The following is a 26114-nucleotide window of genomic DNA, read 5'->3' on the forward strand; positions in this document are numbered from 1 at the left end:
TCGGCTCACCTATCCACCACAGACCACTGCCCGTTCCAGGATTCTCTGTTTATGGTCATGATGCACTTCCATCATCATATCCTGATGATTGCTGCCTGTAGCAATCCTGTTACTCCTCAGTATGACTGTGTATCTTTCTCTGGTGCACATGAAGTCAGTCCTTCACCCTTCCCTGCTGTTTATCACTTTGAGTCAGTCAGTCGCAGTCTTATAGGAAGTCATAATGTCTGAGACATCTGCTCCTCTGTGAAAATCTGGGGACTGTTACATACTCGAGGGCTTCATACTTCAGGACTGCTTATCTCTCAGAAAGTTTTGTGTAAAGTTTTGTTTCTCCCTTATTCTCTCCTGTTTTAAAGTAATGGTTTCCTTAATCATGGAATCGCGGAATGGTTTTCGTCAGAAGGGGCCTTAAAGGTCATCTAGTTCCAGCCCCGCTGCCACGGGCAGGGACACCCTCCCCTACAAAGAGTTTGGTTTCAGTTAGGCACTGAGGTTTGCTCATTAGAGATCTTGCTTTACTTTCCAACTGCTCTGTTGCAGGAGGCATTTGAGAGCACCATGGTAACGATGTAAGTCATAGCTTGTACCACAGGGGATCCCAGTTTGTTTCTCAGCTGTGAGCCACCGTTTACAAGTAACTCTCCTGGAAATTATTTGTTGGTTTGGGGGCATTGTGTCACATCTGGCCACCAACTGCCATGTCTCTTCACAGAAAAGTCAGCATAAAGAACGCTTTTAAATGCTTCAATATCCACCTGTAAATTGCTGTTAATTTCCAGACCTTCATAATGCTCGACTAGCATTATCAGGCTCACGCCCTGGAAGGACAAAACCCACATATCAGCAGACCTGTTGGGTTATGTTATTAAAGACAGCTCATGTTAGTATTAATAAGTAAGTGTAATTTATAATGTAGTGATTAGTAACCCTCTCAATATGAATGTAGCTATTCTGTAGTAATGTATTGTGCTCCTTGTAATTAATCATTAATTTCCATTATTTTATAAAATATGTAAATGCATTTATAATGTAAAACTAATTTTGTTAATGTTGTAGAATTTTAAGCACCACAAAAGACTAATAGGTAGGTCTAAAATGTGTTCCTTCACTTGTATGTGTCAGTGGCAATTATCAAAGAAAATAATTGGCATATAATTACAGAGCACTCAAGTGTAATTAAAATCACAATAATAAGCCTAGCCGAGGAACTATACATCAAAAACTGTAAGCCAAATCCCAGAAGTGAAGCAGAGGGCATCTTCCTGCAACCTGGATCCTTGAAAACAGATAGGAAGTTGTAAGGAATGCAAGAGCAAGAAGGTCATTTCCTTAGTACAAACCTAAGTGATTTAGATATCAGGAAGAAATTTTAGATATCAGGAAGAAATTCTTCCCAGAGAGGCTGGTGAGGCACTGGGACAGGTTGCCCAGAGAAGCTGTGGATGCCCCATCCCTGGAATTGTCCAAGGCCGGGCTGGATGAGGCTTGGAGCAACCTGGTCTAGTGGAAGGTGTCCCTGCCCATGACAGGGGGGTTGGAACTGGATGGGCTTTAAGGTCCCTTCCAACCCAAACCATTCTGTGATTCTATGAAGTGCTCTTTCAGGTAGAAATGGGATAGGGTAAATTCACATTGCTTAATACTCTCCATATCCAAGGTATCAGTGTGATATGTGCTCGTATAATCAGTATAAAAGGTAGGCACCTTTGAAGAACAATGTTCATCCTGGCTGTCAGCTGCCTGCCCAGCCCCATCACCTTGTGCAGAAGAACGGCAGGAGCTGGAGCAGTTGCTGTTACCTCCTGCATGTGAACTGCTCCTGCAGCTTCCTTCCTTTTGGCTCCGTAAAGTAGTAGCACGTGTCAAGACTGACAGCTAGCCTGAAAATCTGGCAAGATTTGTACCTGTGTCTTTCACCGTGATGATACCAAAACTGTGGTGACATGTCAGACTTTTAGAAGGATTAGAACTTAAATACTACTCCCATGTCATCAAATACATGAGGATAGAGGCAGGGAAAAAATGTAACTAGGCAACAGCTACCATGGGTCTGAAGGTATTGGTGAGGACAGGGCCTCCTGTCCCTGTTTTCCCTGGCACACTGTCTGGGTTCCTTATAATTCTGTTTTCCAGTTTTCACGTCCTTCTTGCTGAACAGAAAATAACAGAAAAGTGAAGAAAAAATGATAACTTTTTTTACTGGCAAACAGGTTTTCAAACATATGAAAGCGTTCATGTGAAGGGTAATGAGAATGCAAAATAGGAAGTTGTCTCTTAGCAGAAAGTCTGTCTTAACCTTTACAGTTAATTCTCACAACTGAAAGTGTGCATCCTGCAGCTTCTGATCTTAACATGATGTTTTTAACCTCCACACACCACCTGTACTTCTTCAGCTTTCCTTCCTCTCATCAAACCTTGCCTTCATCCTACCACTTGCCTGTAACAGTAACAGCTGTATTTATTATAGACTGCTTTTTATAAATTTTAAATAATTAATAAACAAACAAGCAAACAAATAGTTAAAAAATTCTAATGAAATAATTTATAATTTTACAGTTATTAATTGTTGCTTACCAATTTGTTTTGTTCAGTTGATGGCAAAGAGTAAACTACTTCTATAAATTTAATATTAGTTTTCTCTGAAAAGCTGGGTTCAGCAAAAATATCATGATTAGACATTGATGTATTCCTGTTAACTACAGGGAGATGAAGTGTACTGTAGTAAACTGTAATGGAAAATACCTTTATGATTGATCAAAATTATCTGGGGTTTCATACTGACTCAGTGATTAATGTAAGGGAGAAAACCCCAAAGTTTCAGAAAAACACAGTTTGTTTTATCCCCCTTCACAGATTGCATTTCTTGTCTGTGTCAGGAGGAGATTGCCTAAATGTCATTCAAAACAAATATTTTAAAAATTAAAAGACACAAGAAAACCAATATTGGACATTAAATTTGAGTCAAAAAAGTTTTCTTCTTGCTGTTGTTTTCATTTTTGCAAGCATCCTGAAGCACAGGGCAGGCTGATCTGAGTTAGGGATTCTGTCAACCTACTCTCTTGTTTCCTGCTCTGAGCGATGTGTTTTCACATTCCTATGTCTTGCAGCACTGCCAGGAGCGGATAACTCCAAGTTATCCAGCTGAACCAGTTTTAAGCTGGGTCCAGCTGAAAATTAATTGCTATTTAAAACTAGGATTTAGTTTTCAGGGATCTGATCTGGCTAAAGAAACTCACTACCCAGTTACATAAATGCGACGGCTCATAGGGGTGGAGGGGTGGCTGAGTAGCCACATGGCTAGGGGCAGGGAAGGATTTGTGACCAGAACCTCTGTAGTTTACACCAGTCTGAGTTAATATAAAATGGCAACCTACCAACTGCCTGGGCAAGCTGCGAGCCTGCTAGATGAGGGAATAGGATGAGGGGATGAGCAGAGGCTGCCTTAGAGACTAACAGAGCATGATGCTCCTGCTCAGCACTCAGTGCTGCTCTCTGCGTTTGCATACTACCATCTGGGAAGCCCAAATGATGCTTTTCCCTTTCCTGGGGTCAGAGGGAGAAGGTTTGCATGTCAAGGCAGTCTCCCTGGAGGGTCAAAGTCCGATCGGGGGTTTCTAATTTGGGTATATATAAAAACTCTGTCTAGGCATACTGTGCATGTGTACATATAGATATATAGCTATGCTAATGTGTGGACTTAAGGGGAATTGAGGCCCTTTTAAGACTTTCAGAGTTACATAAACTTGTGTATGTGTGTTTGGGCTTTTAGTCACAGGAAGCATTGCAATTAGTTGTATTTTTTTTTTTGTAAACCATCTCTATAAATATTTGAAAAGAGCTAACAGATGTTACAAATATTTAGTTAATGGTCTTTGTTGAAACAAAATTTAAGAAAGCGCTAAAATCATAATATCCTACCAGTATTAAGAGGTCAATTTTGTGTATGTATAAATGATCCAGTTGAAACCTGTTTCAGCTAAAACATCTATTCAGTTATCTGTGATTGATGTGTGATTTTTTTTTGACAAAAGCCTGACTCAGTATTTTTAATAGGGAATGATAAAGTTCTGGTTTTAATGTTTTAACATCATGTGCAAAAGTTATATAACCAGATCTGGCTCTATCTGGTTACTGCTATTTATACTTCTGTTGGGGCGTACGACAGTTGAGAATCCAGTGTGTTCTGAATAAATACAGAAGAAAAAGATGGATTCTGTATTACCAAGATCATCATTAAAGTGCAAGGAAATAGAAGAGAGTAGCCAAGATAAATTGCAGTGGGAGCACAAAGAATCATTAATACGTGTTAACCTCTTAGACTTGTGTAAACGAGGTCTCTGTCTCACCAAAGAACTTCATGGTTAAAGATATCACAATGCATTTAAATTACCCTTGACCACAAATGCAATATTTGGGTAAGACAAATACCAGTAAGGATGTGTAGTAATGGAAGGCAATTACACAATTTGCTGTATTGTTTTTGAAGTAAGCTAAAATATGTAGTTAATTTATTGCTGTGCCTTAGTCTGCTCATTTCTTATTGTTAGCCAATTACTGCTTAAATCTGCTAATTTTTTTATGGTTGTTTGTTTTTCTTGCTCCCAGTTTTGCAAAATAACAGCGTCTCTCATCTCAACATACTCGCATTGCTGCGTTTCAGGAACAAAAAAGCATCTTGTGATCAGTGTTTGACAGATAGATTCAGAGATGCCTCCCCCCAAGTGGACCAGAATTTTGCTTGAGACAGCTGTTTACTGAAAACTACCAAAACAAGTTTAAAAAAAAAAAAAGGCAAACCAAAACCCACCCATTTTTAAATTTTTGATATCAATCCTGATATACCCTTTCTGATACACTTAATGATCTCACTTTACTAGATGATCTTTAAGGTCCCTTCCAACCCTAACCATTCTATGATTCTATGATTCTATGATTTACGTGTGATCACCTCTAAACCGTTCACGTACGTTAACACTCATCCAGCAATGCCAGACGTGAGGATGGTGAAAGCTGTAGCAATTTCTGTTATGAGACCACGTCCTGAGGTTCTTTCTCAAGCAGTCAGTCAGTGAAGTCTTGAGGAGCACGCCCCACTGAGGCACTCAAAACTTACCATAATATGACTTTTTACTGCAGGAATGACTGCCTGTATGCTCAGTTTTTGAATGCTCTTGAAGTACCCACTTAAGTTGCAAGCTTAAGCGTGTGATTCTGTCAGGGCTTCAGAAACGATGGCTCAATTCTGCAAGCTTTAATAACACTAGTATAAAGAGATTTTTTTTTTTCTCATTGATTTCAGAAAGCTTTGACTTGGTGCTCATGAGTAGCTGTCATGACACATATAAGGAAATACGTTAGAGAGTAAATGCACTACATGACATGTCTAAGGATCTCGGTGCCTAACCTACAGGAAAAAATTGTTTTGAGCATCCTTAGCCTCTGAGCAACGGGCAGACCTTGCAGAATTCTCCTGAGAGTAGCTGGCTTTTGCTATGCAAGATTTGGGTATTCTGCTGCTGAACGTATCTTCCCATTATTAAGTCACAATGTGTACGTGGCTTTGTTACACAGCCTCCGTGTTCTGAACGTGGAATGTGGATCAGAAAATAAAAGTACTTGTTAACGGTGTTCATTATGGCAGAATTATAGGAAAAATACGTCAGAAACATGCCAAAGCAAAGGTACAAAAATGTGCAATGTGATGCAATATATATATATTTCTAAGAGGCTGCCTAGACAGACCTACTATGCAATTTTCTTTGACAGTGCTGACGTAAAACAAGCCAAAAGATTTATGAAAATGACAAAATGAGGAGTAATTCTAATGAGGCATAAAATGGATTTTAAGATGTGGATGAAAGTACTAACTACTGTAAGTGTATAGCACCATATTTATTACAAAAATGTGGCAGTGGTTTCTTGCAAACTTCAATTTGTGTGATACTACCAGATTTGGAATAACAAATCTTATATTTTTGCTTTGCTAATTAATTTCTCTCAAGTCTCAAAAAGCTTTGGCACTGCATTAGGTTAATACTCATATTCTGCATTCTACCTGCTATGTGTCTTTTTTCAGAGTGGACAGTTACTGGCCCACTTGACCCTTACATCTCTAGGAGTGATTTGCTCAGATTTCTACATAAATATTTATATTTCAATATCAACTCAAAAATAAAATCTTACTAAAATATGCTTTTATTGAAATCTGTTGTGAAATGTATTAGAGAACCTACAACTTTATAATGTATCAAGCTTTACCAAACATTGTTATAGTACCAAAATTTGCTGACAGTTTATTCTTACAATTGTAACAGAAATTGAAACTCACATTTCAGTTACCATGATTTCGCAACTGTTTGGTTTTGGTTTTTTTAACCTGACAGATGGCTGATCAAATAAGCAATATAGCTGATGACTAATCCCTATTTAATCTTTGTGTTACAAAGGAGCAAATTAGCACTTGTAAATCCTGACTAGTTGCCTTTTTCTTCTTTGCAGAGTGACTCCAAATTTATAGTGATGGAGATGAGAGCTAAACCTGGCCAACATAGGTTATGGCACGGGCAAAGCAGCACTGTTAGCCCAGATGAATGTAGTTATGTGTTGTAACAGGTGTTCTGCTGAGAGTGATTGTCTTTTGGACCATAATTTTTGGGAAGCTGAGTATAGGTGAGCAGTATATATGGGAGAGATACCTGAGGAGGTTATAGAGGGCTGATTTTTAAAACTATTCAGCACATTCTACAGAGATCACTAGAAAGTGCTGGCTGATTAATATTTCTGAAAATTTAATATTGTCCATTTACTAGCTGATTTCAGTAGTGATCATCATGTCCCTGTGTGAAGATATTATTTCCAGCCTAGGTGCCACGTTAGTTGAGAGAGCTGGGTCTCTTAGAGCTCCAGAAGTAGTATAATACTGCACTTTCCATCTATGAATGAGGTATTTCTCGAACACTGATTCCCAGCCTTTTTGCCAAAAGTCTCATGTTAGGCTCAGCTTCAACTTTTCAGGCAATGATTTTTCTTTGCTTGATGATTTGCTGAGATTGCAGGGCTGCTGGTTCTGTTGCTGCCTTCTAATCACCTGCAGAACCTGCAAGCATCCATCAGAGCTGATCGGCTGAGCCTACACACTTCATCTGAAGTACACTTGTGCCTCACTGGCTGGGAATTGCTTCTGTAGAAAGCCCTTGGATATAAGAAACTAGTCCCAGAGTCAGTGTGGCTCTTTTATACCACTGCTGATGCTGGGTGGTTGGAAATGCAGTCTGGTTCCTTACATTATGTTTGTTTAGTAGAAGAAAAAGAGATGTAGCTGCCTGATTTTAGTTGTCTCCTTTGCTGAAGAAGTAGAAGAAATGCCATTATACCATTTTGCAATCTGTCTTTGCTCTTCACCACACCTGGCTGTACAATCTAAAACGAATAGCACCAGGATTATATATACAACTTAATCGTAGTCAAAACCAAAATCATTACAACTAATCACAGTCAAGTACTATAGTCTGGAGATGGAATGAACTCAGAAGTTTAAATCGTAACACTATCAGCATAGGAGAGGTTATTTTTTATACTCAGTGTTGTGATTTTTTTATTGCCAAAATGTAGGAAAGGGAGATGTAATGACAGTGACCTTTTCCAGCACCCACTTTCCCCATCTAATGTTAAATCCCACATTTTCTAATCTCACCTAATAGACAATAGCTCACTAGTCTTTATATCCTTCAGATCAGTTTTTGAGCCTTGATATCTCTTGACTCACCTAGTCAGAGATCTTTTGGTTCAAAAAAGAGAAATTACTTTCTTAAGCAGTCATGGAGTATGCTTACTTCAGTCTTGCTCGTGCTTATTCCTCTTGACAGCTACTGAGAACAGAACTATGCAAGAAGTTTGTTTTTCTCAAGTAACCAGAGTATAGGGACACATAAAAAACCAGCATCATTAGCTTTCTTTTGATTGATTGGTGAATATGAAAATGTTTCTGGCCCTTAAGTCTTAACAATAAAATAAATGTAAATTCTTTTCCTTGTGTTAAGTTTTGTCTGGATTTGTCCTTCCTGCAGTCAGTGCTTGCAGATTAACTTTGATCTTTTCCCCTTGCTGATAAACCTGCATGAGTCCAGCCTCAAACGTTCAATTTTCAGGTCATAACCTTTAACGATGCCCATCTAAATAGCTCTGTTAACTTGGTGTAGTTGTGACAATTTACATCATCTCACAGCCTACCTGATAGTCTCATTAAAACGTCAGAAGGAAAGCAATTGTATCATAATCTGTATTATTTGCTGTAAACTAATCACCAGATAGTAGCATAACCTGAAGATAGTGGAAATGCTGAGTGATGAGATGATGAACTAATTGACAGCTCTTGAGTCCCAATTACTCTCTAGACTTGAGGCATTGCCAAGTGCAATATGTAGGGAACTCAGGCATAGTGTGAGCACCTACAAAGATGTCTTCATCAGTCAGGTTCTGCTCCATCACCAAACAGAGAGCTGGTAACCAGCCCCTTTTTTTAACCGGCATGGAGGTGACTGCCCATGAGAATAGAGAGTCATGGTAGCCTATAATCTGTCCAAAGGTGAGGCAGTTAGATTTCTTACTGTGTAATTTTTGGCTATGCAGTTAATCAAAGAAGAAATGATGGCAGGAGGTCAGATTCTGGGAAGAAAGAAAGGCTTAAAGTCGCTCCTGTTAGATTTGGCATAATTACCATAACATGATACTATTTTTTGAGACAGTCCATCAACGGAGTACTGTGTATGTAACAGTTCTAATGGCAAAATGCTTAGGAAATAATAGCAACGGTACAAACTTTTATGACAGTTTTACTCTAATGTTCCCCTGATGTCAAGGTGATTTCCTCCCACTTGATGTAGTTTGTCTATCTACAAACCTTCTATGGATCTCGCTTATGAGAGAGAGACTGGTATAGTTTCTTCTTGAAACATCATACAGTTTTCGTGCTCAGAAAGTCTTTTGTTAAGACAGAGGTACTATCCACTGCATTAATACATGTGTCCTTTTGTTTATTTTGAGCCTGGCTCCCAATAACTTAGTCTCACTTTGTCTGAGGCCCTTTAGCTCTTGCGCTGAATGAGATTGTAGGCAGTCCCTCCACACCGCTCTCCTTATCTCTCCTTATCACACATGATTTTATAGACATCTATGATATCTTCCTTAAGACTGCTCTATTCCAGGACAAAGGGTCTCAGTCTACTCAATGATTCGAGACAGGGACTGCACACTGAGTTCAAGATGCGGATACAGCATGCATGGATTGTATGTTTAAATAATACTTTTTCTTAGTGTCTATTCCTTTCCTAATGGAACATAATGTTTTCTTTACTTCTTTCCTCTTACAAAATAATGAGGTGATATTTTCAAGGAACTTTCTGTTGCAACCCCAAGATGTCATTGCTGACTGGTTTTGGTCAATTCAGACCCCAGCATGTTATATGTGAAACTGGTTTTAACCCATAGATATTGCTTTATATTTATTTACATTGAAAGCCATTTACCGTTCTTCAGGCTCTTACTCTCGTAAAGCTTTTCCACAATTTTCTTTTCTGTTCTCACTGCTTATCTCTTTTTCCAGGCCACTTATGATGCTGCTGCACAGTGCTGACTGTGCTTCAAAATCCCTTTGGTGACTGCAGTGCAGGATCTCCTCCTACCCAGTTTTATGTTGTTTAACCAATTATTTATCCACCCTAAGACCTGTTGTCTTATCCAAAATGTGTCATGATGTTACTCTGTGTCTGCCAGTGCTTCTTCCCCTTCTCTCCCTGTTTACACTGAGACTGTAACTGTCCAGGGATGTTTTGAATTTCTTGCCAGCAAACAAGTCAGCTGGAACACTTTGATTATCTTCATCCTAATCCCCTCCCAACCAGGCCTCTGCAAATACTGCCAACTGTCCTTTTAATGCTACTGTTTTTTGGTGAGAGACCTCAAAGGGAGACACCATCTTGAAAATGCTTTTAGCATAATATTAGGAGAACATACTTAGTAAACTAAATATATTTGTAGCATCTGTTAACACTTTCAAATTAAAGAAAAGTAAACCCTCAAAAATATTTTTCCTAAGAACAAATTGAAATTTAAAATCTTTCAGAACAAAATTGAATCATCCATTTATATGCTTGTTTGCTAATATCCAAGATTAGTATTGAGTGATGACGTAATATTTTAAGGTGTTATTCCTCTGGTTTTAAGTTTAGTATCCTAACCACCCTTTTTTACTTCCCTCCCCCCCTCCAAATTACTTTTCTTGAGATTGAATCTGCTAGAGTGTCTCTATTTCATTAATCCCCTTACTGGTAACATGCCTATTATCTGGCCTAAAGATTGACTTCCATGATCTTGCTTCTTCATCTGGAAAATTGTTTAAGGTATAACTTTCTGTGCAGATCAGTGTGTCTCATTCCCTCAAGACAAATTGCATTTTACCCTTTTAAATGTTAACTTTTTGCCTCAAGAAGTTTGTTGATTATATTATTGATAATCAAATGTGATATGATGTATTTTACAGAATATTGGCTTATTTGCTAGCAATTTGGCACTGAATGTAGTCAGGCCAGCTGATTATGTGTTTTTCCATTGACATTGCCAAAATACAGGAAGTAGTAGGGTAGACACACTCCTCCCTTCCTCTTTGAGGAAGTCTGATTTGGATGGGTATTTTTCAGTTTTGTATTTTATTATTATTTCTGGTATTCTTCAATCTCAGAAGATGTTCTGAAATTGTGATACAAGTTTGTATCAAGATATTTGTGTCATTGACGTAGGAGAAATTTGCTGATAAAGTTATGCTAAGCAAATAGGGAGGATAATTGCTTTACACTTGAAAGTAACTTTTTTTCATGCTGTAGTAGTTAGTGGCCATAGATAAATATTTGGTGGATGAAACATGAGCCGGCCGTGTGCGCTGGCAGCCTGGAAAGCCAACCGGATCCTGGGCTGGATCAGGAGAAGTGTGGCCAGCAGGGCGAGGGAGGGGATTGTCCCCCTCGTCTCTGCTCCTGTGAGACCCCACCCAGAGTGCTGTGTCCAACCCTTCCAACATCAAAAGGATATCGGCTGGTTGGAGTGAGTCCAGAGGAGGTCACAAAGATGCTCCGAGGGCTGGAGCCCCTCTGCTATGGGGACAGACTGGGAAAATTGGGTTTGTTCACCCTGGAGAAGAGAAGGCGCCGGGAGACCTTATAGCACCTTCCAGTGCCTGAAGGGGCTACAAGGAAGCTGGGGGGGATGTTTTACAAAGGACTATAGTGACAGGACAAGGGGTAACGGGGTTAAATTGAAAGCGGGAAAGTTTACACAGAAGAAGTTCTTCCCGGAGAGGGTGGTGAAGCACTGGGGCAGGTTGCCCAGAGAAGTGGTGGATGCCCTAACCCTGGTTGTCTTCAATGATTCTATGATTTGGAAAATAACCAGAAAAATGCACTAATTTTTAAATCCAAAATGTGCATTTGGAAAGAATTAAAAATTAATGACAATCCTGACATATTTGCTACCTCCACAAAGGTTCTGCACTGAGTACTGAAGTAATGCAGAGGTCTGTGCCTTTTTTCTATCTGGCAAACCTAAAAAATTATTCTACATTTGTGCTTGAGTTTCTAACAGCTCATTTTCATTCTGTTGTGTGCCATTAAATATTCCCATCTTCTTCAGGGGAAGCACACCTGTGTGTTTAGGTTTCCTGTATCATCTTCCATTCAGAGACACTTTCTGTCTATAGGTGAGTAGGAAGGTTTTGGTTGGAGAGATAGTAATACCATGAATAAACGCTGACAAGGATGTGTAAAATCAGCTGTTTCATTCCACAGTGCTTTATCTAAGGAATTAAGGTTATGTAGTTTCTTTTAAAGTGTTTTGGCTAGATCTTTCATTCCAAGGTGTTCTGTTCTTTGCCTATACACACTAGTATTTTCTTTAACTATTTATGTTCAGAGGTGGGAGTAATAGAGTAAAATAAACAGGACATTAAGACTGTCACTGTTGATAGAAATGAGGAAAGAGAAAGGCAAACTGTCAAAACATGTAAATTATTGTGGCTTTGCTTAGGGTCTGAAATTTGGACTTGAGCATGTCTGCTTCATATATTGTTGAGCAGCTAAAAATAAACCTAACTCTGTGAAGTAGATGGAGTTACCTTTGCCCTCAGCGAATAAGCTTGTGCTTTACATCTGTATACTTGTGCTATGTGTGACTGGTTTTCTGTCAGGAGTAGGACAACCTGTTGGACCTGTCGGGGGTTGATGCTAATTATTCAGAATACCGTTGCAAGAGAATCTGTAGTCATTAATGAGAATTTCATGATGCCAGGCACTCCAAAATCATACAGTAAGGTAAATCTGTAACCCAGAAAAATAATGGAAGTAGGAAAAGGGAAGTTTGGCAGAAAGTAACAGGACTACAGTTTTTGAAGGAAAATGTGAAAATTAAAAGATGCGTATTATGGCTACTCTCTGTAGCCATACTTGTTTATTTATTGTGTTACTTGAGCACTTCTCAACCTGTAACATATTTATATTCACAAACGTGTTTTGATAGAGGGAAGTTCCATTGTCTTCATTTAATCAGTGACAGGAAATGTTAAATTACTTGCCTACGTTTATGTAGATAACAAGAGTAGGGAATTGCTCTGGTCTGACATCTCCATGTCAAGACATTCCAGGTCTTGATGCACTGCCCTTCCTTTCTGTAATGTAACTGGCATACACTTTGATATGCATGCTTCGCAATAAATGGATTTTGTATCTTGGATGCAAAACATTAAGATCAGCAAAATGCCAGTCCTTGTACAGATAGAGATTCAATGCATTTGGCACAAAACCTAGATGCTTTCACAGTCACTGTCTGAATCTGGCAATGCCATGTCATTCCAGCGCATGCGCCCTGTGCAGGGGGACAACAGCTCAGTATTTGGCTCAGCTTTTGTAAAACATACGTGGCTGGAGTTCTGTGATAGTAACAAGAAATTTGCACTATCACATCACATTGTTATTTGCCTCAATTTCCAGGGCTGGTATCAGGAGAGTAGACATTAATTTTGAACAACTGCATTTGCAGATGTGACTGATCCATTTGGTGACAGAATAAATGGGAAGATGATTACTTTTACTGAGCTACTAGGATCTGTCTTTTTTTTTTCCTCTCTACACACTGTCTCATTGTTGCTTTCCTAGTGTGGCTGGTATTACCGATGTCAGCAAAAGATGTCTGGTTATATTAACTGAAACCATTGGAAAGTTGCTGTGTGTTTGTAACTGGTATTTTTCTGTCTATTTAATAATCACAGAAGGATAAAATCTTTAAGGCTCAGAGAGTTTGCCTTTTTAAGAAGGAAGTTTATATGCTTCAGGTTTTATAATTTATGCCTTTCCATTTCTTATGTATAATTTTTTTAAAAACATGCGATTAGCAGTTCCCTTGGACTCCCTTAGACAGTAGTTAATCACTTCTGTTCAGCTTCTTTCTACCCTTTATTGTTTCACTTTTCTTCCTATTAAGATACACAGCAGATATCTATTTCTTTGGAGAAGTATTTAAAAGTAACTTATTTCCTTTAATATATATTATATACAACTGTATTCCTTTAAGGTAGAAGGAACGATGAGTGTTTTCATGATGAGGAAATAATGAGAAAGGATTACTAAAATGTAGCATTCAGGAATGAATTTTGTATTTGCAGAGTTGCTAGGAACAATATGCTGACCACAAAAAAAGGCTGAGGCTCTCTGAGAGTATAATTATTGGTTTTACCCTTTTTGTTGTCTTGACTGTGAGTGCCAAATATGATACCTTTAACATCACGTGGTTTAACTCATATTAGAGGTGTCTAAACTGTTGAGAACATGTCATCTTAAGGTGACATGGCTGACAGATGACAAATGGTTTGTCTGAATGAAGTAAAGTGGGAGTCAAATTGGCCTGACAAAATAATGGCACTATGATAAATCTGTGAGCTGGACACGCAGTACTCCACTGGTTACATGCTGTGCTCTTACAGAGCAGCAGGATTTCTCCATGATCTCCTGTTGCTTAACGGTACATCTCAATCTGTGGCCTGTCCCTACAAGGGCTGAAGTTGAGAAACTGTGAACTGGAAAAGATTAATAAAAATATGGTAACTGTGTTATAACGGTTCAAAAATATTCCATTTTATAGTTATACTACTGTAACTTTCAGAGTATGTGAGAATTACAGATATGTTACTAAATTTAGAATGACAAAATTCTTACTTCTGACTTTTGTAGAAAAATAAGTTTAATGACAAATCTAATTTTATGCGTAGAGAGAGCTTTTCTACTTAGCGTAGCTATTATTCTTGTCTAAGCATGTTTCAGAAAATCCAGCTTTTATTTCAAAAGAACAATCAAGTTCTGAGTTTTCAGCAGTCAAGTTATAATCAATAAGAGTACATTCTTTATATACATCTATCTGAGAGCTTTCATAGCTTTCATACATTTTTTTCTGCTATGGCCGTGATGACGATAAGATTGCAATAAATCTTAGACTTGCAGCTAATGCAAGTGCTAATGTATTTTACTGTTAAGACATAAAACATAGAAAAAGTCTCCTTGGAGAAATTTGAATTTTATTCAGCCTGTACATTTCTGCTTTAAGACAGAAAAAAATGCAATAACTGCTGTAAAAGTCCTGCTTTAAACTACGAGGAATACATGACAAACTGAAAGAAATGTCTGATATATTTTTCTCCATATGCTGATTGAAAAACAAACCAGACCTTCCAGATTTTCTTCTATTTGACTTTAATGCTGAGTTTTCTTACTGAAATGGGAAGGTCTAATTCAACTTTAGAAAATAGAAAAGAAGCCAAGATGTAAATATATCTTGAATAATGCAGAACCAACTTATTGAAAAACTTCCACTCTTGAAACTTATTGGAAGAACTCTGTAATATGGAATATAGATTTGGCAAAAAATGGATCATGAGAGCAACAAATCTGTTTGTCATCTGCATAGCAATACTTAGTCATTTCAGTAATATAATCAGGGAATGCAATGATATAGACATAGATAATGCAGGGCCAAGAATAAAGTCCTGTGGGACATCAGCTTTAAGTGAAAAAGGACCTGATTAAGGATCACTGTATTAAATAACAAATGAACGGTCAAACAAAAAATAACATTAGCCAGCACATGTTAGCTTTAGTGATACATCTAGAGTACAATAAATTAGCTATGGTGATTGTGAGTATTCAAAATAGAAGACTGACAGCTTTTCATTACAGCAAATATTGTATTCAGGAACACATTTATCTTGAACGTTTCAGGTGATTAACCAAAATATACAATTTAGTGGATGTCTCCAGTAGACAGTTATAAATCCACTCTGGCAACGAGAAAAATGGACTCTAACTTTTGGTAGTGTTTGCAATACAATAAGCACCCTGGGAATAAGATAGTTGAACATTCAGACCTTCTCCAGTCATAATGATGATGACAAAAAAGGGCAGGAAAACTGACAACTGGAACTACTGCAGGTGAATACTTGAGAAATGGGGAATAGCGCCTTACCAGAGGAGTAGCTGACATAGGTTTATATTTTGGTGGAAAACTAGGTAGATGGTTTATCCCTTAAGACATGAGATTGATGATTTAATTTTTTCTTTTCTTTTAATATTTCTTTGATGAATTTTGATGTTAGAAAAATATAGGAAGTTATAAGGAACATGGTTTAGTGATCCCAAGATAAATATTCAGCTGTCTAATTTTCTGCACTTTTTGTATACCATGCAACAGAAATCACCTGGTCCTGTTTTCCCTACTTTATTTACTTTGCATCAGTCTTTATTAAAATGATCTGTATTTCCTATTGTGGGGTGATTTTTAAGGCTTTTAAAGATTTTAAAGGCTCTGATTCCTCAGCATCTGATATCACTTCATGAACAGCACAACTTCCCAACATATTTTTGTTCAAATATACAAAGGTCATATTCTTCATCTGGTTTTCTCTCTCAAATTATCTGACTGATTTTATTTGCAATCTGTGTAGTCATATGAGCCTGAGCTGGAAACAACCAATTAGATCAGACTGTCCCTCATCTTGCCAATGTGGAATATGGTCCCCCAGACAGAGGACACATGCTTAGTTTTAGCCAAAAGCTGAGAAGAAGCCTCCTCATCTTCACCCACTGAAATTTAAACTCTCATCTGTTATTAATATACTTTCAGCAAATGATTACCAGAACATCTGCTCATTCCCAGTAAATTTTTACTTCCTTCTCTTAAAGCTGACTTCCCCAGTGGACTGATGAAAGAGTCATTCTGCAGCTCATTCTGTTCTTTAAAATAACATTGTTGCACTGAAGAAACGTTAGCTGAAAGTGATGTAGTGATCTTTGTAGTTGATGTTGAATCTATAAGGGAAATAAGAGGAAAATGAATGCAGTAATAATAGCAGGATTTCCACCTTTTTTTTTTTTTTTTTTTAAATCAGGAAGCATTATGAACATTCAGCAAATGCCTGTCTGGTGCTTACATGAAGTTGTCAGCATTTATACAGTTTGAAAACATTAAATACTGGTTCTAAAATGCTCATGCCAATATGACATGATACAGCTTTATTTGGAAATTGTTTGTTTTGCGTAAAATTTATATCAAACAAACAAAAACCACACTTTGGCTAAGAGGAGAGTCTTTTCTGAGGCAAATGTGCTACAGTAGTCTTTCAGATTTAGACATATATTGGGACTGTGACTCATATTTCTGCTTAAAACTTTTCTTAACTTAAAACTTTTGAGAAAGAGAACTTTCTTGGAGTCAATTTCCATAAAAAGGTACTAAATTTCCATGGATATGGCCTATGCTCCCAGCTTTGTAGAGCTACACTGCCTGTTGATTATAGTGACATTAAGCTACGTCCATTAACATTCTTCCTCTAAACATATGCAAGTTTGTACATATAACAGACAACTAGTCATAGGTGGGGCGCCCGAGATTTGCATTTCAGCTCAACATGTAACCCACCTATGTTTCTCATCAAGTTGTACATTCAGCTTCAGTTTTCTTGTCTCACTTCTAGATTTTAGAATACATGAGGAAGTGCAAATAGAGGTTCACGCATCCCTGAAGGGAGGGGACTGTCCTGATCCTTAGATACATATGGATGGGAAAATGTAAAGTGACAGTATACCCTTGCACCAAGGCCCCAGCATGCACACAGCTACCCAAAGATCATTAATCTCTGCGTTAATCAAGCCTTTAAAGTCTCCCCCGTCCACTTCCATGTCCTTCCTATTTTATGCCTTCACATCCTCTTTATAATTTCTCTCCCAAGTCTTATTCCCTTCATGTCCACAGTAAGCATTCGTCTGTATGATTTACTGATTTATTTGTGTGCATTAAGGAAAAGTCTCTATCAACATGCCTACATTTTATTTCCATGCTTTTTTCTAGGAGTGCTGCTTTCTGCTCTTAGAGTGCCTTTGTATGGCTCAGATGCTACCAGAACAACACCCACTCAACAGTCCAGAACGCAGCAAACTGGCTGTTCAGAGACCCTCTTGTGTGGTCTTCTGCCTCTGCACAGCATATCCAGTTATTTACATAAACATTAGGATCATGTCTCTCTTCAGAAGTTAAATTTGAATGTTTTGTTTAGTATTGCTGCTCCAGCTGCAGGTATTTAGGGCAGTAATATTGGGCCTGCTCTCTTGTAACAAACTACTAATCTGATGAAATGTCCAGGAAATAGGTGGGCAAACCTATAAATGGGAACCTGAAAAGCCCACCCAGAGCAGAAGAGATGTTTTTATCTTTGTGGATTCAGGTGGGCACAAAAACCCACTAATGTAGTCAAATGATTTACAAAATATCTGAGTATGGAAGCAGTAACCTGGTGTTTCTGCTGCACATAATTCTAAAATCTGGAAATGTAGACTTCTGTCTTCATGATGCCCACACAGCTACACTGTGGGCAGTAGATTAATGAAGCATTGGAAGATTCAGCTTTTAAAGAAAAGATCACTTCTAAGCTCAATAGTAGCAGAGGTTGGCTGTTCACTGAGATTGCCTACTGTTGTGTGATTTAGTTGGAGTTGACATCTTGAAACCTTATTGTTGTATTCTGTTCCATAATATTGAAATACATTGTTTTCACTATTTTATGTTTCAGAATAAAAGCCAAGGATTAAGTTTTGTCCGTATACATGCACCTTGGCAAGTACTTAGTAGAGAAGCGGAACTCCTAAAAATAAAAATGCCCACTAAAAAGGTAAGTGTCTTCCATCTTCTATCCACTACTTGTATGTCTGGAGAAGGGAGGATCAGAATGGTAGTTAAATATATAGAAGCCCATAGAGTTACTTTCTTTCAAATTTAGAGCAAATGAACTGCCAAGCTTATTTTTTTCATATTACTAATTATTTTGAGATGACTTACTATTCAGAGTCAGATTTATGAGGAGATTTTCAAAGAGGATTTCAAAGGTCACAGATGCAGCTGGCTGGCAGATTGCATTCAGAAGGGTGATGACAGAGGTGAGTTCTAAGGAGGGCTTTGAAAGCTGAGAAGGCAGTATCTATTTGGAATTTTGTCATGGAACCTTCCTCAAAGGTGAGGTGCAGCATGGGAGATAGTGTGATCAGTGGTCATTGCCTTAAGATTTCTCTAAAGTCTGGGGATGCCAAGGGAGTCTATTTTCATGGTATCAATGACAAAGTGTTCAGACTTGCCCTTCGTCATTAAAACTTTGGCTCACTCTCTTCTTTACAGTTGTAGTAATTGAGAATATCTAGAGCTTTCAGGAGGGTTGCTGGCAAACATTGTAAATTCTGAGGAGCAGATCCCAAAAATTTGTTGTCCCAAAAGGATTTAACTCCCTGACTAACAACTCCACTGAAGTTAATGAAACTGCCCTGTGCTTTCAGTTAGTGATACTCATCAATTGCACTACTGAACATTTATTTCACTGTGTTGTCATTATAATTAAATAAAATGCCAATTTTATTTTTTACCCTGAGGTTGTTGTTATAGTTTTGTTGTTGGTTTTTTTTTTTTTTCTTCTTCTTTTTCATATTGATTGTTTCCACCCAGCAAAAGCTTCAGTGTTGTTCACTTCTTACGGTGTTACAATCTGTCACTGTCAGGGGCTTGGCCAAGCCAGTCTTGTATACTCTTACTGTATTGTGTTTCCTTTGTGCATTTTTATTGTCTGCTCTGTTCTCCCTCCTTCTTTCCTCATGGGAATTTTCCTCTTCTAGCTTTTTGCAGAAACAATAAAGCAAATCTTACATTATGTATGGGGTTTGCTTGGCAAGGTTTTTGCAGTGTGTGGGCTACAGGCGTGGCTTCTGTGGGAAGCTGCTGGAAGCCTTCCCTATGTCTGATAGAGCCAATGCCAACAGCTCCAAGATGGACCTGTCACTGGCCGAGGCCAAGCCATCAGGGATGTGGTAGCACCTCTGGGATAACATATCTAAGAAGGGGGGAAAAATGTGTGTGATAACAACTTCAGCCAGAGAGAAGTGAGAATATGTGAGAGAAAAAAAACTCCGCAGACAACAGGGTCAGGTGAGAAGGTGCTCCAGGTGCCAGATGGGTTTGTCCTGCAGCCCATGGTGCAGACCATGGTGAGGCAGGCTGTCCTCCTGCAGCCATGGAGGGTCATGGGGGACCAGAGACCTGCCTGCAGCTCTGGGAAGACCTCACACGGGAGCAGGGGGATGACCAAGGAAGGCTGTGACTCCATGGGCATCCCTCATCCCTCGCTGGAGTGGGCTCCTGGCAGGAGCTGCGACCCTGTGGAGAGAGGAGCCCAGGCTGGAGCAGGTTTGCTGGCAGGACTTGGGGCCTCATGGGAGACCCACGTTGGATCAGGCTGCTCCTGAAGGATGGCACCCTGTGGAGGGGACCCACACTGGAGCAGTTTGCGAAGAACTGTAACCCATGGGAAGGATTCATGTGAGAGAAGTAAATGGAGGACTGTCTCCCATTGGGAAGGTCCCCACACTGGAGCAGGAGAAGAGCATGAGGAGTTCTCCCCCTGAGGAGAAAGGAGAAGCAGAAAAAAGTTGTGATGAACTGACCACAACCTCCATCTCCCTGTGCAGCTTGGAGGGAGGAGGTAGGGAAATCAGCACTGAAGTTAAGCTCAGGAAGAAGGGGGAGAGGGGAAGAGTTTTTAAGGTTCAGTTTTTATCTCTCATTATCCTACTGTGATTTGATTGATAACTAAATTAATTTTCCCCAAATGATAATTAATTTGCCCATGATGGTAATTGCTGAATGATCTCTCCCGGTCCTTATCTTTTCCCACGAGCTTGTCATTTTATTTTCTCTCCTCTGTCCAGCTTAGTAGAGGGAGTGATAAAGCAGCTTCGGTGGGCATCTGGCAGCCAGCCAGGGTCAACCCACCACACTATTTTAATTGAGGAATGTTGCCATCGTGCTGTTCTGAGTTAAGGTTTCCAGGAGCTGATAGCCTCCAGTAGCCATCCTAGTCACTCACGAACAGGTCCTCATCCACTTCTCTCCTCGGAATGGAAGAAAAAATGCACAGTAAATCATAAAACCATAAAGACAGAATCATCTGGGATAAAGGCATCTAAAAATATTGACAGACTTCATTTAACAACTATATATTATACATTATTTATAGCATCCTTTTCTTTAAAATAACCACTCAGGTCTGCACACACTTTATGTTGAATGAGATTGCCATATAACTGGCATTTATTGAATAGTATGACAAATATTCAAAGAACAAATGGGCATGCAGTCACTGATTAGGCAGTTATGAAAACAGCATTCAGGTTTGTATCTGTAATTTGTTTTATTGTGTAGAAGAAGACGGAATTAAATATGGCTAATAATAAGGAAACCAGATCTCAATTTTCCTGAAAATATGCCCTAGGGTAATAAGTTTTTTTTGTGTAACTTAAAAGTGATATGACACTATTAAGGAGAAGTTTGCTGACAATTCTTCTTGACTACATTATTTTCCTGTTATCTTAACAGCAAATACAGAGCATTACCAATGCCCTACCAAGAAGCAAGCTTGACAGGAAAATTTTGTTCATATCTTAAGTTTTTTGCAATTAAAGACAGTTGGAAGAAGAATTTCCTGTGAAGAAAACAAAAAATCCACTTTGAAAAACTGTAATCTTGTATTTTGGGGATTTGGCAATACAAACAGAAAAAGTCAGCTAGAAACCACTAAAAAAAAAATTCTGGTTTTGTTCAGTGAGGTTGTTTTCAAGGCACTTTAGGTATTTTCAGTGATGCTATTTTTATTTATTCAAACATCCAGTGAAACCATAAGTAAAGCATTTTCAGTGGAAAGCATTTATCCACCTCTAAACATGATGAATTGGTTGCAAATTTTCTTTTTTTTTCTAATGTTCAGTCTTAGATAATTTTTCAGGACAATTGACATGCTGGGAAAAGGTACTTTTTGAGCAATTTTAACTATATGTGTGTATGACAATACAGTTATCTTTGATGAGTGAGAATGGGCCACACTCAAATACTAGTATGAGAAAAAACAGTATGAGAAACAAACAGGACCAACTGGAAGCACTGGTCTGTTCCCAGAGTGATGATGTCTCTGGTATTAGTGAGACTTCATGGAATGAGTCTCACAGCTGGAAGTTGGGATGGACAACTACAGGTTGTTCAGGAGGGATAGGCAGGGTGGAGGAGTTGTACTGTGTGTAAGGGAGAAGTCTGACTGTACAGCCCTTGCAGTTAGGAATAATATGATAGCACTGATTAATTATTCTATTGGCAGTTAGGAGAAATTTCTGGATCAGTAAACTTTATCCTTATGGGAGATTTCAACTTCCCAGACATTAACTGGGAATACTGCTGTGACAAGCAAGTCTGAGAAATTCCTGAAGTGTGTTGAAGATAATGTCTTGTCACAAGTATTCTGTGAGCCAACTGGGAAAGATGACCTCCTGGATTTGCTGGTTTTGAATAGAGAAGGATTGATGGGAGATGTGATAGTAGGTGGCTGTCTTGGCCACAGTGATCAGAAAATGATTGAGTTACCATTTTCAGTGTAGTGTGAAAAAAAGGTCAGCAGATTTCTTACTCTAAATTTCAAGGGAGTAAACTTTAAGTTACTCAGGGAGCTATTTAACACTGTTCCCTGAGAATCTGCTTTTGAGGAGTTAGGGGTTCATGAGTGCTGGTCAGTTTTTAAGAATCACCTTTTAAAAGCACAGGAGTAGGCAATTCCAGCATGTTGTAAGTCAAGCAAGCGGGGCAGAAGACCAATTGGTTGAACAGGGAAGTCCTAATGGAATTCAAGAAGGAAAAGAAATTGTACCACGTCTGGAAGTAAGGTCAGTCTTTGCAGGAAGATTACGGGGCTGAGGTTTGCATTTTCAGTGAGAAAACGTGCAAGGCCAAAACTCAGCTAGAATTTAAACTGGCCAGTGTAGTGTCAGACAACAAAAAGGCTTTTTGAATTATTGAAGTAGTACTGAAGCAGTTAGCTGACATTACAGCAGGATGCCTGTCGATCTACCAAAGGACTTGGGAGTCCACAGGAACCCTTGCTGATTTGAAGCTTGCCAGTGTTATTCCAATTTACAAGAAGAGCATGAGGGAAAACCCAGGAAACGATAGACTTGTTAGTCTAACCTCAGTACCTGTAAATTTATGAAGACGATCATTCCAGGTGCTGTTGAAAGGCACTTAAAGGACAATGCAGAGTGAACATGGTGTCATGAAGGGAAAGTCCTAACTAATTTAGTATCCTTCTGTGATAAAGTTACCTGCCTAGTGGATGATGAGGAGGTGGTGAATGTACTTTTTTCTGGATTTTCATAAGGCTTTTGATAGTGTCCCTTGCAGTATCCTTCCGGACAAGTTGTGCAGCTGTGACAGGAACAGGTCCACGGTGCGCTGGGTGAAGAACTGGTTGAATGGCAGGGATCAGAGAGTTGTAGTGAATGAGGTCATGTTTGGCAGGTGACCAGTCATCAGCAGTGTTCCTCAGGGCTCAATTCTACGGCCAGCTCTGTTCAAAATACTTATCAATGATTTGGATGCAAGAGTTGAATTCACCATTTAGCAAGTTTGCCAGTAAGACTAGACTGGGAGGTGCTGTTGACCCTTCTATGGGATAAGAGACCTTGGAGGTGTATCTAGATAGATTGGAACATCAGGCAATAATAAATGGCATGAAATTCAAGAACAAATGCTGAATTCGGCACCTGGGATGGAGTAAGACTGGTCACAAGTATAAACTGGTAGAGGAGTGCTGGCGGCAAAGATAACTGACTTCTAACAACTCTATAAGAGTTATAAGCGAAGACCTTTATTCACAACATCAACAAACTTATATAAGACTCGGTTTACATTCATTGGTTCATTGGCTTGTCCATGCGCTGTCCCCACGCCTAAAACTAACGTGATTGGGTTTTTCTGTTTCAACTCAATTCCACCCCCATCCTGGGCAACTCCGCTTAGCCTCTGTTTTGTGGTTTTGAAACTGCGCTATTTCCTTCTTTTATGCCTTCAAGGTGACTCCAAGGACGCAGCTATGTGCCTGCAGTCACATACTAATTCAGGACTATACAGTCGTGTCCACATTCTTCTAGAAATGTTCCCACAGAGGAGTGGCTGGAGAGCAGCCCTGCAGAAAGGGACCTGGGGTGCTGGTTGACAGCAGGCTCTGTGTGAATCAGCAGTTTGCCCTGGCAGCCAGGAGGGCAAACTCCAGCCTGGGGTGCATCAAACACTGTATAACCAGCCAGCCAAAAGAGGGGATTATTCTGCTATATTGCTACATCTGCAACAATTCTGCTGTATTCATCGTCGGTGCCGCCTAACTCGGAGTGCTGTGTGTAGTTCTGGGCCTCATTTAAGAAAGATATTCAGGTCCTTGAGTGCATCCACAGGAGGGCAGCAGAGCTGGTGAAAGGGCTGGAAGAAATATCTTATGAGGAGGACAAACTCATGTTTGGTAAGGTTGCCTGTGTTTCAGGAAAAAAACCCTTTGTATCTTTGGGAAGCTCTGTAGCACATCACATCAATGTGAGTGAGCAAGAGCTAAGTCCTTGCACTTAAAACTGCCGCATAGACATGAGCATGCCATCCTCAGCTCTAATGGCACGTGTACATCTGCTGTCAGACCATACTAATGATTATTACCCAGGCAGTATAATTGGCAGCAGGTAAAGGGCCTTCCTGCTTTGTTTGCTCCCTCTATCCCCACTTACAAAGTCAAAATAATTCCTCTGCATTGAGTTTTCCTCTGCAAGTAGCTTGTGAAGGACAAGAACTTCTTTTTGGAACTGAAACCATTATGGATTCAGGTGCTTGCTGTTATATGGGAAAGTGTCTTCAGAGAAGGCATTTATTTTAAACACATATTTAAACACACGTACAGCAAATTCTATCTTTTTCAAAAATTATTATTTTAGTGGATTTTTGGAAGTGACATGCTAATGTACGATATTTTATTTACTCAGATGTACGAAATCACAGAAGAAGGGGGAATACTCAAAACGTTAAATGAATTATGGTGCAAATTGACTGAACCTCTGCAACCCCAGGTGCCACAACAAAAAAATACCAACATGAAAAGCCTGTCTTACCCATTTTCCAGAGAGAAAATATATTTGTGAGTACCTTAAATTGTGATGAACAATGAAGAAAGATATAAATTATCATTTTAATGTTATTTTTTTCTACCAGTATTTCAATCAAAATTCAGAAATTCATTATTTCTGGAAATCCTGAGGAAATATCCAAGTTGTCAGATTATTCCTGGATAAGATTTTCAAGTGATTAAAGCATAGGTCTGCATAAAATTAAATTTATTGAAGGCCAAGTAAATAGATCTAAAATAAATGAACATACATTGGTCCTGAGTTCAGTTTCAGTGGATTAACAGAAATCTAAGCTGCAGAGACTTTCTGCCAGTGTTCTACTTCCTTCTGCTGGATAAGGCACTGGAAGCAGTGCAACAGATAAAATATATATCTTTTTACCTTGAAATGAAAAAAATCCTAGCACCAAATTCCTGATTATTTGGTTAAGGATATTACTGTCTGTTTTGAAAAAAAGAAAGAGCTAGTAGAAATTGAATAATATTTTTCCTCTTGATAGATTTATTATAGTAATTAAAGCTTAGCTAATAATATGCAGATAAGGAATTCTTGACACTTGCCCTTTCACTCAAAATAATACTTGTGGGTCCAGTTTGACATTAATCACTTCTTTTTTCCTCATGGGTGTCTCCTTGTATTTATGTCTGATAAATAAAAATCAGTAATAAATATAATGACACACCATATCATTAATTGTTCTCTCTGTCAATTTTAATTCATACTAAATACAAGTCAAATTGATTGAAGGGAATAAACTGGGAGGGGTAATTTCACATATAATGATTTTAAGGTTTAAGGGAATTAATAATTCCAGTGGAATGGTTATTTGAAAGCAAGTGAAATGTTGACTGGTTAGTTGCCTGGAAAATAGTAATGAACATCTGCTTTAGTCTAGTTGAAACCTAATAACATAACCTCAGAATGTTATAGTGTTGAGGGTATGTTATAAGTAAAAGATTAAAAGGTCATCTTGTGTAAACAATAGACAAGCTCCTTTCCTGAAAGGCATTTTATGTTAGTTAATATTTTTTGCATTTTTATGCCCACCATCATTGCAATCCAGGTAGAACTCTGAATGACTAGGTCTTAAATAACACAGTCTATTATGCTGTACTATTTAATCTATATTTCCTTTAAACATCTGTTTTTCTTACTTGCTGTGGTTTCTAAATTAATTCTAAATCAAAGTCTTATATGTTATCTTGTGCATTACTACCACATCTGAAAAGATAACTATTTTCTTTTTTCCCTCAACATTTTAGATACAACATTAAAGACAAAGATACTTTTTTTGATAATGCTACCCGCAGTCGAATAGTAAGTAAACAAAAGTAACAGTCATTGACTTTTTGTGCTGAATGACTTTTGCTTTAATAGGGACCGTTGGATATTTTGTTAATTTCATCCATTTATGCATTTCCTTATTCCTACAAAACACTAAGCAGTCTTAAGTATGTAAGAAATCCTCTTCTGGAGCCAACCAGTGGTCCAGGAGTAGGAGATGCTATG

General features: G+C 38.6%; 1 protein-coding gene across 1 annotated transcript in view; it reads left to right on the forward strand.

The window, feature by feature from the left end:
* Positions 1 to 26114, forward strand: part of LOC104506588 (anoctamin-2-like) — a gene marked incomplete at its 3' end in the record, with an annotated part of 38702 nt that overhangs the window by 11848 nt on the left and 740 nt on the right. Inside the window, exons 2-4 of the mRNA XM_010147581.1 lie at positions 18155 to 18253; positions 24465 to 24616; positions 25868 to 25922. Of these exons, the coding sequence (XP_010145883.1) occupies positions 18155 to 18253; positions 24465 to 24616; positions 25868 to 25922 (306 nt within the window). The remainder of the gene's footprint in view (positions 1 to 18154; positions 18254 to 24464; positions 24617 to 25867; positions 25923 to 26114) is intronic.

This window comes from Eurypyga helias, unplaced genomic scaffold, assembly GCF_000690775.1.
Source record: "Eurypyga helias isolate BGI_N326 unplaced genomic scaffold, ASM69077v1 scaffold8740, whole genome shotgun sequence".
NCBI classification, from domain to species: Eukaryota; Metazoa; Chordata; class Aves; order Eurypygiformes; family Eurypygidae; genus Eurypyga; species Eurypyga helias.